The 13,054-nt window shown below is 44.0% G+C and overlaps 1 protein-coding gene across 1 annotated transcript in view; it reads right to left on the reverse strand.

Annotated features, from left to right (window-relative positions):
* sars2 (seryl-tRNA synthetase 2, mitochondrial) overlaps positions 1 to 11,231 on the reverse strand; it is a 43,705-nt gene extending 32,474 nt beyond the window's left edge. The window contains exons 1-5 of the mRNA XM_072549454.1: positions 10,929 to 11,231; positions 8,373 to 8,468; positions 7,430 to 7,459; positions 5,160 to 5,300; positions 1,667 to 1,721 (exon numbers count right to left, since the gene is read on the reverse strand). Coding sequence (XP_072405555.1) covers positions 1,667 to 1,721; positions 5,160 to 5,300; positions 7,430 to 7,459; positions 8,373 to 8,468; positions 10,929 to 11,222 — 616 coding nt within the window. The 5' untranslated portion in view covers positions 11,223 to 11,231. The remainder of the gene's footprint in view (positions 1 to 1,666; positions 1,722 to 5,159; positions 5,301 to 7,429; positions 7,460 to 8,372; positions 8,469 to 10,928) is intronic.
* Positions 11,232 to 13,054: the final 1,823 nt, after the last annotated feature.

Below are 13,054 nucleotides of genomic sequence, written 5' to 3' on the forward strand. Positions count from 1 at the left end.
GTTTGCATGTTCCCCCCCCTAGTGTCTGCATGGATGTCCTCTGGGTGCTCCCGGTTTCCTCCCAGAGACCAAAGATGTGCAAGTTAGATGGATTGGCCATGCTAAATTGCCCCACTGTGTCTAGGGTGTGAGGGCGAGCCAGTGGGAGGGTAGGGATTGCATTTGGGTGGAGGGTTGGTGTGGACTCGGTGGGCCGAATGGCCTGCTTACACATTGTAGGGATACTATTCTACTATATTGACTCTGCTTGAATACCTTTAAAAGATTCTAACTGCTTTGCTGCATTATCTTTAAGAACTGTGGCTAAAGTCTTCCCAATGACAGACATTAAGCTAACTAGCCCATAGGCACATGATCAGAAATGAGCAAGCATCTCTCCCACTCTTACCACTAGCCATTGGTTGGTTTTGGAAGGATTTACACATTCTGAATACATCTTCCTTGGCATTCAAATCCTGGGCTGGAATTTGATCCCTAGATGAGAGCAGTGGACATTACCCCCCAGGGCCAGAAGAGTTCTATTCGGAGGTGCGGCTTGTAAATTGTTGCGGGGTTGAGGGTGTGGCACTGGAAAAGCACAGCAGGTCAGACAGCACCCAAGGAGAAGGAAAATCGATGTTTCAGGCAAAAGCCCTTCATCAGGAATTGTTGTGGGCAATTGAAAAATCAATATTTTGGGAATTTCAGGCTATTCCAAGAAACAAAATAGTTCGAAACTCACTCATGCTGCTGTCACTCGGAGACTAGAGTTGTCAAAACTACTCCTCTATCAATTTGGACATCATCCAAAAATCTGCTGCCCGTATCCTAATTCGTACCGGAGCCCTTTTTTTGTGTTTACTGGTGACGTATTTCAGATTACAGCACTTTTTACACTTTGTAACCACGAATCTACACTTGGGTCTGCTTGTCATTCGCTTTTCTGCGGTCCACTGTCAATCACGAAGGAGTCAGAAGTCACATGACACCAGGTTATAGTCCAACAGGTTTATTGAAATCACAAGCTTTCAAAGCGCTGCAGAATCTTCACCTGACAAAGGGGCAGCGCTCCGAAAGCTTGTGATTGCAAATAAAACGGTTGGACCATACCCTGGTGTCATGTGACTTCTGACTGTCCACCCCAGTCCAACACTGGCACCTCCACTCATGACTACAATCACCATCGAGGACACAAGTCATCATCTTCCTCAGATTCCTGTCCTTCATCAGAAGATGACATTACGCATGCCTCAGTTTACCCATCAGTCGCACTTTCGCTAACCCTTACTGGCTGACTGTCAGGCAGATTTTTGAATGTTCATCCTCGATGTCAAATCCCCCAGCCTTCCCCGTGACCGCAATATCCTGCAGCCCCACATCCCTCAGAGATTTCTGCTTCTGCTCATCAAGCAGCCCTGATTTTAAACACTCAGTCACTGGTAGACGCCACTTTCGGTCTGAGCTGTAAGCTCTCAAGTGCCCTCTCTAAACTGTTTTATTCATTTAAGATGTAAACCTACATCTTTGTCCAAGTTCTGCTCATCCAATACGTGCTTGGGCAATTCAAATTCTACTTGATTGATAATGTTCCACGGGACAGGTCACCGTGTTAAAGGGTGCTACAGAAATGTGTGCGTTGTGAGGTACATTCTCTATGCTGTGGTTATCGATAATGGAAGATTCTCACCTGGCTTATCACCAACGATTTCAACCACAAGAGCCTGGCTCTCATCACCTACAGGCTGAAGAGAAGAGAAAGAGGGATCAGGTAAGGCTGGACAGAAACTGACCCGAATCAGACAGAGGCGGGTGGTAACTGGGATGGATTTGGTGCTTGTTTTTACCTTTTAGATTAGATTCGATTCCCTACAGTATTGGAACAGACCCTTCGGCCCAACAAGTCCACACCGACCCTCCAAAGAGTAACCCACCCAGACCCATTCCCCTACCTTATATTTACCCCTGACTATTGCACCTAACGCTACTGACCATGCTAAATTGCCCATTCACCCTAACCTGCACACCTTTTGGACTGTGGGAGGAAACCCACACAGAAAAGGGGAGAATGTGCAAACTCTACCCAGACAGTCGCCAGAGGTTGGAATCGAACCCAGGTCCCTGGCGCAGTAAGGCAGCAGAGCTAACCACTGAGCCGCCTTTATTCGTCCATGGGACGTGGACATCATTGACAAGAATAGCCCGTCCCCAACTACCCATAAATGGAGCATCTTACTATTTCAGAAAGCCATTAAAAGTCAACCACTGGAGTTACTTGCAGATCAGACCCAGTAAGGACTCTACCGTAAAAAGCGATTGGTCGTCAAGTCATACACAATGGTTTTATTTTTATCACAATCAATATTAGCTCTCACGGTCTAAGTTTACCAAGACTGGCTTTAAACCCATGCTTGATTGTTGAACTCTAATTCCACCAGCCGGAGTGCTGGGATTTGAACCCAGGTCTCCACAGCATCAGCCTTCCGATTACTGGTGAGGTGACGTTACCAGAATGCCAACATCCTGCCACCCGCGTTACCCAAAAGTAGCAAACTGAAGAAAGCAGGCTTTCCATGTTGTGTGGCTGCAATACTGGATTGAATCAGGGAGGGCAACATTGAATACTGCAGTTAGCTTCATACAAGAACAGTCTATCATTTTGTACACATGCAGCACAATTTGATACACAGTGAAATCCATGTCTCGTCAGCGTGGGGAATTGCAAGTCAGTTTAAAAACTAAAACAACTGTAGATGCTGGATATTAGAAACATAAAACAGGAAAAGCTCAGCAGGTCTGGCAGCATCCGGGGAAGAGAGAAATTAGAGTTAACATTTCAGGTCCAGTGACCCTTCCTCAGAACAGACCCAAAACGTTCACGGATTTCTCACCATAGATGCTGCCAGACCTGCTGAGCTTTTCCAACTCCTGTTTCAATGAAGTGTTTGTAGGTTTTAAGCTCTGAGCATTGAGAATGAAAGGAATGGCATTTATCTGGACCATCTGGGATGCCTTGGGTAGGGCAGCATAGTGGCTCAGTGGTTAGTACTGCTGCCTCTCAGTGCCAGGGACCCGGGTTCGATTCCAGCCTCAGGTGAGTGTCTGTGTGGTTTTTGCACATTCTCCCCGTGTCTGTGCGGGTATCCTCCGGTTTCCGCCCACAATCCAAAGATGTGCAGGTTAGGGTGAATTGGTCATGCTAAGTTGTCCCACTGTGACCAGAGATGTGCAGGTTAGGTGGATCCGTCATGGTAAGTGCTGGGTTCCAGGGATAGGGTAGGGGCTGCTCTGAGGGTCAGTGTGGATGTGATGGGCTGAATGGCCTGCTTTCACTCTGTAGGGATTTTACGACTATGTCTAGATTCACTGCAACCAATCCTTCTGCAACCATCAGCATTAGTCTAAGTGACTATTACTACATGGGAAAGGACGATCATCTGAAGACAGATTTAATCTTGATAAACAGTGGAAGTTCATTGCATAATACCTAACAGCTGACTACGCCACATCTGACATACATAATGACTTCTTGTGAGGCATCAGGGCTTGACTTAAGTGCAAGTACAAATCACTAAACTACATGCACCTAGTACTGCAACTCTTTGCTGTAACACACAAAAACATTTAGGTTAGCTCGCCCCAGGAACATAATCGTTTCTATCCTGATGGATGGAGCTTATTCCATAAGTAATAGGAGTAGGAGTAGGCCATCTGGCCCCCTGGAGCCTGCTCCCCCATTCAGTAAGATCATGGCTAATCTTTATCATGGGCTCAGCTCCACCTACCTGCCTGCTCACTATACACCCTGAATTCCTTTACTGTTCAAAAATCCATCTAACTTTGCCTTAAAAAGAACATTCAAGGAGGAGGCCTGGGCAGGGAATTGCACAGATTCACAACCCTCTGGATTTACGTGCTGCATCTGCAAACCAACGTTTTGTGATTCATATTCCATGGTGTCAGTTGGCCCTTTGAAGTACCAACTGTCTTATCGTGTGCAAATGTCAGCAGCAGAGGGGGGGGGGGGGATGGGGATGGGGCAAAGGGACGGACATTCCACATGCCGTTTCCAATCAAATCCTTTGCAGGCTTGATGTGCCAGGTTGGGTCACTACCCCAACTGATAAGGAACAACAACACCTTTAGGCTGAAGCCTTTACACCAGCAATCTGACCAAACTATTTTTTTTATGGTAATGATGGCTGCATGTTTATAAAAAGAAAACAACAGAAAGTAGACTGAAAACTCCCGAGAAGTTGAGGCTTGAGAGTTTCACGCTCTACAGGTGGAGCACAGAGACCCAACTCTGCCAAGATGTGTGCAGAGTCAATTAAGAGACGGAAACTGAGTCAGAGAAGAATGGGGGGATAAGTGGACCAAGAGTGCAGGGAAAGACTGCAGGAAGGAGCGAGAGCGACACACAAAGAAAATGAGGGGCCAGGCGAGAAAAGGTGGCCTGCATTTATAAAGCACCTTTAACATAATTGAGCATCTTAATGGTCTTAGAATCATAGGATCCTTACAATGCAGATAGAAGCCTTTTGGCCCATCTAGTCTATACTGACCCTCCAAAGAGCATTCGCATTTTCCGTGACTAATCCACCTAACCCGTACATCCTTGGGCACTGTGGGTAGTTTAGCACAGCAAATCCAACTAACCTGTTGGAGGAAACCAGAGCACCCGGAGGAAACCCATGCAGACACAGGGAGAATGTGCAAACTCCACACAGACAGTCGCCCGAGGCTGGAACTGAACCCAGGTGCCTGACGCCGTGAGGAGCTCTTAACAAGAGTGATGCCAGTAAAAGCATTGTTGATACGGAGCCACACAGGGAAATATCAGGCCAGATAAACAAATGCATGATTGAAGAGGCAGATTTTAAGAAACATCCCAAGGGAGAAGACAGGCAGGCAGGCAGGCAGACATGGAGAGAGAATTTCAGAGTTTAGTAGGCAGCTAGTTGAAGGCATGACTGCCCTGGCTGAAATAATTATGATCAGAGGATGTTTAAGGCTAAACCAGAATCACAGATTGGAGACAGAGAAAAGAGGAGGAGAGTAAAAGTGATAGGGAGAGAGGGAGGGGGAAGAAAGCACGAATGGGAGAAACAGAAAAGGAGGGATGGGGAGATGGGAGAAGGGACACACACACACTTTACACAAAAAGGAACTTTTTTTTTTACCACACTTGGATGAGTCCAGTTGGGCAGCTTCAAGGCCTTTAGATAGAATTGTTCATCCAGCTGGCTCTCTTGATTATAAAGAAAATTTAATTCCAGGCGAATTTCCTTCCCTCTGTTTCGCAGTCTTGAGAAATCAGGATGCTGTTTTAGACATTTTTAAAAACAAAAAAAAGCTCTAAAATCATTCCCTGCTTTTCAACAATCTCCATCACCTTGATAATCCTTTTAACGAGTCACCAAACCTTACTCGCCACATTCAGACAAAACAACCAAGTTACACTTGATGTACTGAATTCATCCCTTTACAGTATTAGTCATAGCTCAGGTGAATAGCAGTTGCACCTCTGATTCAGGGAGAGTTCAAGTTCCACTCCTGATGTCTCAGCACAAGATTCTAGTTTGGTTTTCCCAGTGTGGTAGCAACAGAGTGGCATAGAGTCATACAGATGTACAGTATGGAAATAGACCCTTTGTTCCAACCTGTCCATACCGACCAGATATCCTAAATTAATCTTGTCCAGTTTGCTAGCACTTGGCCCATATCCCTCCAAACCCTTCCTATTCATCTCCAGCTGCATTCTAAAGTATTGCAATGGTACCAGCCTCCACCACATCCTCTGGCAGCTCATTCTATGCACGTACCACCTTCTGTTTAAAAAAATTGCCCCTCAGGTCCATTTTAAATCTTTCCCCTCTCACCTTAAACTTACGCCCTTTAGGTTTGGGACTCCTTTACCTTGGGAAAAAGACCTTGTCTATTTATCCTACCGATGCCCCTCATGATTTTATAAACCTCTATAAGGTCAGTCCTCCGCCTCTGACGCTCCAGGGAAAACAGCCCCAGCCTATTCAGCCTCTCCCTACAGCTCAAATCCTGGCAACATCCCTATAGGTCTTTTCTGAACCCTTTCAAGTTTCACAACATTAAAAATCACGCAACACCAGGTTATAATCCAACAGGTTTATTTGGAAGTACTCGCTCTCGGAGTGCTGCTCCTTCATCAGGTGGTTGTGGAGAATAAGATCATAAGACACAGAATTTATAGCAGAAGGGTTAATATCATATACATTAAACAAATTTAGATTAAGTCTTTCATTTTTTTAAATATATAATTACAGCTCCATGAAACTGTAACCCTTCTACTATAAATTCTGTCTTATAATCTTATACTCCACAACCACCTGATGAAGGAGCAGGGCTCTGAAAGCTGGTACTTCCAAATAAACCTTTTGGACTATAACCTGCTGTTGCGTGATTTTTAACTTTGTCCACCCCAGTCAAACACCGCCATCTCCAAGTCAAGTTTCACAACATCCTTTCTATAGCAAGGAAGCCAGAATCGCACACAAGCCTTGCCCTGCAATTTCCTCCCGGTGAAAATATATCGAATTCCTTCTTTTAAAAAGTTATATAGTGTGACACATGCCATTTGGTTGGTTAGCTTGATGAGGTGGCTACAGTGGAATGCATCGACAGTGTGTGCCCAATGTGTGCAATTCCTGATGAAGGCTTTTTTCCGAAACGTCCATTCTCCTGATGCTGTGCTTTTCCAGCACCACGCTCTCGACTCTGACCTCCAGCATCTGCAGTCCTCACTTTCTCCTCCTGCGTGTCCTGACCCCATTCTACTGGCATTAACTTAGAGGCCAGACCCTTTGGCTTGTACTTCACTTGGTGTGCAGCAAATTATATACCAATTGCCTCCTTCTAATGGCCTTTGCTCCTTCACAAAATTACCATTGCTTGGAATAAACGAGAGAGATAGCCCAGTATAAATTTGGAGCAGAATGGCCATCTGTGTTAACTGTATATCAATTAAAAGGTGGATATTAATTGAGGAAGCAGCTGTGTATCCAACTTTACTTATTGTTAGAGTGGGAAGTGTATAAAATGCAGTTCCTCACTGAAAATAAAAACTAGCCCCCACTAGTCTATCCTTTGCTACTTGGTGTCATGAACCTGGACCTTTTTATTTTAAATGAAAATTCTTGGTCTCGATGGGAATCGTAACCTTGTCAAAACTTTGATGGCCAAGCTGGATGAGTTGTAATGAGAGGATTTGATTATTCTTTACCCATATTCAGCGTGGCCTCTTCTATGTAGGATATTTAGCCACTCACAGGACAGTAAAGAATTTCAGCTGAAGCGAAGAATGATACACAAGTGCAGGAGAAAGAACCAAAATGCTCCTTTTCGATATACAAGCTTGTATTGGTAATCACCAGACCCACTCCCTCTCTGGATAGCAGGCAACAGAGACAGTACTTACAGACTGAAGGGCTTCTTTGTTGTGCTTGTCCTGCAAACAATAAACCAACCTATCAGAAATGGCGCACATTTCTTAAAAGAAAGAATTAACCATATTTACTTGTACATTGCTGGGGCGAGAGCGAGAGCAAGAGACTCACCTCCATCTGATAGCCATCACTGGACTCAACACACAGGTAATGCCTCTGTTTACTCAATAGGAGTGTACACCCTCTGATCAGAGGACATCCAACACTATCAGTGAATAAAGTTGCCTCAGAGTCAGGTTCAAGCCCTAGTCTAGAGACGTGGTTTCAGAATCAATGCTGACATTCAATGCTCTCTCACTCCAATGTAATTTTTCACAATTGTGCATTTGAAAGATGAACAGGGGTGCTCACCCAGAATAAGTTAATAATTATTGCTTAAACAAAATCTATCCGGGGGAGCTTACTGTGATCAAACTTGCTACCATGCTTCCAACAGTGCTCATACTTCAGAACTTGCTCATTGGCTGCAGCCATCAATTGTAGCACAACTGAGGACACTGTTACCTTGAGTCTGTAAGTTCTGGGTTCAAGTTCCATTCCAGTTACCAAGAACAAAATTCAAGGCTGACACTGGAGTACTGAGACAGTGCTGCATTGCCAGAGATGCGGCCCCACACAGGAGACTATAAATTGAGGCCTTCTCTGGAGGATGTTAAACATCACACGGCACTAATTTTCAAAGAAAGTATGGAGAATTATCCGCTGTGTGTCCTGACCAATACTTATCCCTCGTCAGAAAAACAAAGATAAGCTGGTCATTGCCGTGTTGCTACTTACGGGAGCCTGCGTTGCTCAAATCGGCTTCACTTACTGCAGTACAAGTGACAACACTTCAGAAAACTAGTTGATTATTTGTCAAGCACTTTGAGACACTCATTGTGGTTACTTCAAATGTAAAACGATCTTTTAACTCACCAGGAGGGCCTTAACTGAATCACTGATATTATTTTTCTCATTTTCTAATTTCTCGATTTCCGCCTTTGTTTTCACCAATTGTTTCCATGTAGAGACCTATTGGGAGGGAATAATTGAAAACAAAATTCAGATCAGTATGTCTCATTCACCAGTTTTACTAGCTTTTCTATCTGGGTTGGAAATATATCACTGTTCCTTTATTGGGGTGGGTAAAACTTGGATTCAAGATGGCACCAAAACCGGGCGACTCCTTGCGACCTCCCTACAGCAGATCTTATTCTAATATTTCTTATAAGAATTCTACACTTTTAAACCAAAATTCTAAGTCCGTAAAAATCACTAATAATGTCCTTTTAAATTTACCCACAGGTCTGAGGGATGTCGATCTTGCTTCGTGCACCTCCTATGCAGCGTAACCTGGATGCCTCTGTCTAAGCACCCTATGATCAGTATATCATTGCTTACTATGATCTGCCTGTACTGCTCGCTAACAAAGGTTTTCACTGTACTTGGGTACATGTGACTATAATAAATCAAATCAAAGTCTTGGAATTCCCTCAACAGCACTGTGCGTGTACCAAAACAAATTGCAGCAGATCAAGAAAATAACTCATTGCCACCTTGTCAAGGGACAATTAGGGAGGAGTAACAAATTTTGAGAAGATTTGTAGCTCAGGTTGAGGTTCTCAATGTAGGTTTGCTCGCTGAGCTGGAAGGTTCGTTTTCAGATGTTTCATCACCATCTAGGCAGCATCTTCAGTGAGCCTCAGAATGAAGCACTGGTGGTGTAGAAGCATGGGCATTCCAACCGGAAAATTAATCAACAAATATATTGACTTGGATCTCATTTATCACCCCTTAGAAAATAGAAACAGGAAATGACATCACTATAGGAAATGATGTCACTGCAGAAAGTGACATCACCAACTCAAGGAAACTCAAAACATATAAATAGAAAGCCGTCTATACCATCAGTGCATCGTCCGGAGGCTCAGTGAAGATGCTACCTAGTATGGTGACAAAACATCTGAAAACGAACCTTCCAGCTCAGCGAACAAACATGCAAGCAGGAGTAACAAATGCTGACCTAAGCAGTAAAATTGAATGAAAACAGAAAGAAGTCTGACAATGAGTGGAAGATTTGAGAGACATGGAACCATCCAAATACTGGAAGATCAACAACAAGTTTAACTATTTCAGAGCACGAACTCTTTCCCTCGTCTATTACCCACCTCAACATTGCAGGACCGGTCATGAAATGGGTGACTTTCAGTTCAGCCAACCCATTTTCAATTGCTCATCGCTCCAATCACCAACTAACATCTCTTCTTCCCTTCCTTACTATTAACCATCCTTTTCTGTACCAACCCTTTTCTCTTTCTCTGGGTTCCTCCACCTATCTGTTCACTCCTTCCCCTCCCCCACATCGGCATAAATATCACTTTTTCTTAACTGCTATCAATTTCAGTAATACAGCAAAGGAACAGTTCCTTTGGTCCTACCAGTCCACGACAACCATGTTCCCAAACTAAACTAGTCCCACGCACCTGACTGGCTCATATCCCTCCAAACCTTTCCTATGCAAGAACTTAGCTTTTAAACATTGTACTATATTTGCATGCACCACTTTCTCTGGCAGTTCATTCCACACACAAACCACCCTGTGTGAAAAAGTTGCCCATCAGGTCCTTTTTAAGTCTTCCTGCTCTCACCTTAAAAATATGCCCCCTAGTTTTGAACTCCTCACTCTATAGAAAAAACCCATGCTATTCACTTTATCTATACCTCATTATTTTATTAACCTCAATAAGGTCATCCCTCAACCTCTTACATTCCAGTGTTAGTCGTCCCAGGCTTTCCAGTCTATTTTTATATCACAAACCCTTCATTCCAAGCAACATCCTGAATCCTCTCCCGTTTATTCTTCCTGTAACAGGGTGACCAGAACTGAACCCAGTACTCCACATAAGGCCTCACCAACGTGCTGTACAACCTCAACATGATGTCCCAACTCCTCTACTCAAAGGTCTGCAGAAGAGTCACTGAACTTGAAACGTTAATTCCACTTTCTCTCTTCACAGAGGTTGTCCGACCTGCTGAGTTTCTCCAGCAACGTCTGCTTGGCCCTGAGACCTAGTACTGTTTGGACGGTGTTGCAGGGGGTCATAGTCATGAACGGTACAGAAACTGATCCTGAGGTCCGATATATACAAACGTGCGCCTACTCTTTGCAGAAGGTTTGCTGTCATGGTATATCACGTTATGGTATAAACCATGTATCATGGTTTATCTATCCTGTCTATACTGTCCTCCTCGGGACAGGACAGGCCATTCAGACTTTTAAACCTGCTCTGCCACCTCAATCATAGTGATGTACAGCACGGAAACAGACCCTTGCAGACTTGTTCACGCTGACCAGATATCCTAAATTACAGTAATTTAGTCCTACTTGCCGGCATTTGGTCCATAAACCTTTCCTATTCATATAATCATCCCGCCAGTGGGGATGGTTAAGGATACGGGGGAAACGGGAGAACAAAGGTGGGGTGAACTCACGATGTCAGCCACATCGTCCCCGGTCAGCTCGCCCTTGCGATTCCGCACATTATCCAGCACCGCCCGGGTATTGCTGCAGACCTGCCCCATGTCCAGCTGGGGCCTGTCAGAATAGCCATCCCTCACATGGTCATATAGGCTGCTCTTGCGGCAGTAGGCCCGGAAAAAGGGGAAGCGGCCGGGGTTCTGCCACCGGGCAGCGACCGCACGGCTCCGGCTACTCAAGGCCCGGGGGACGAGGCCCGAAAAGAAGACCCATCCCTGGAGCAGCCGCTTGCACCAGGGCGCCGCCATCTTGCTAACCTTTGGCCGCACGTAACGCGATGACGCAATAGAATGGGCGGGTCTGTTTGTAATACCCCCTTCCAGCAGACTCCAGCAGGAAAGAATCCTGTAATGGCTATTTAATGTTAAATATCTTGTTTAAGGTCTCCAAACCTTTTTAACGTATTGGTTTCCAAATACTATAGGGAAAAATATTGATATCACTGAACTACAGAATGCTTACAGCAGCAAAAGAGACCATTCAGCCCGTCATGTCCATGCTAGCTCTCTAAGAGTAACTCAACTCTATGCCTGTTCCCCAGCCATGCAATTTTTTGTTTCTCTTCTGATAATTATTTCTCTTTAGAACGCCTTATTGAATACACCTTGTTCAGATAGTGCATTCTAGATCCTAACCACTTATAAAGTCATAGAGATATACAGTACGGAAACAGACCCTTCAGTCCAACTTGTCCATAAGACCACAAGAGCAGAAATTAGGCTGTTCAGCCTATCGAGTCTGCTCTGCTATTCAATCATAGCTGTTAAATTTCTCAACCCCATACTCCTGCTTTCTCCTGTAAACTTTGATCCCCTTATCCATTGTGACCAGATATCTAAATTAATCTTGTCACATTTACCAGCCTTTGGCCCATATCCCTCTAAACCTTTCCGAATCATGTACCCATCCAGATGCCTTTTAAATGTTGTATCTGTCTTCACTCCTTCCTCTGGCTGTTCTTCAATCGCTTTAAGTCAGTGTCTTGGTGTTATTGATTCTTCTGAGGACAGAAACAATTTCTCCCTACCTACTCTTTTGAAGATGCTTACAATTTTTAACATCATAAGCAAACCTCTTTAAAATTGTGTCCAAAGAGACATTGCTCATCCAATCTGTCCACATCACTGAAGTTCCTTATTCTTTGTTCATGCTAAATCTACTTTGCATTCTCTCTAAATCTTCAACATCCATCCAAAAGTGCAACATCCAGATATATCACACTATTCTACAATAATGATTGAATATTATTTAGATGAAATGTATATTCTCTATAATTCAGACCTACACTTATTGCATATTCCTATTTGTGCTCAGCTGAGTGGCATGCCTGGATATCTCAGACTGTTAAGAGTCAAATTATTGTGGCAACATAAACAGAAATTGCTGGAGAAACTCAGCTGGTCTGGCAGCATTTGTGAAGAGAATGGAGAGTCAATGTTTCGGGTCCAGAGACTTTTCATTAGAAGTCTGGAGTCATATGTTGTCAGTCATGCCAAGTAAAGTTGGCAGAATTCCAAAGGATATTATAGTCAGAGAGTTGTACTTTAAGGAAACAGACCCTTTGGTCTGACTTGTTCTTGCCGACCAGATATCCTAAATTAATCTAGTCCCATTTGCCAGCATTTGGCCCATATCCCTCTAAACCTTTACTATTCATGCACCCATGCAGATGCCTTTTAAATTTTGTAATTGTACCAGCCTCCACCACTTCTTCTAACAGCTCATTCCATTTATCTACCCCCTTTGAGTAAAAAACGTTATCCCTCAAGTCTTTTTAAAATCTTTACCTCTCAACTTAAACCTCTGCTGTCTAGATTTGGATTCCCTTACTCTGGACAAAGGCTTTGGATGTACACGCCCCTGATGATTCTTCAACCTCTATAAGGTTCTGAGGAAGGGTCACTCGACCCAAAATGTTAACTCTGATTTCTCTCCACAGATCGTGCTGGGCTTTTCCAGCAATTTCTGTTTTGTTGTTAAAAAAAATCACACAACACCAGTGTGAGAAACAGAACTCACTCACAAATCAATCAGCCTGACACAAAGACTTGGAAACAAGAACAATTTATTACAGCCTTGC

Source organism: Chiloscyllium punctatum, chromosome 29 (genome assembly GCF_047496795.1).
Source record: "Chiloscyllium punctatum isolate Juve2018m chromosome 29, sChiPun1.3, whole genome shotgun sequence".
NCBI classification, from domain to species: domain Eukaryota; kingdom Metazoa; phylum Chordata; class Chondrichthyes; order Orectolobiformes; family Hemiscylliidae; genus Chiloscyllium; species Chiloscyllium punctatum.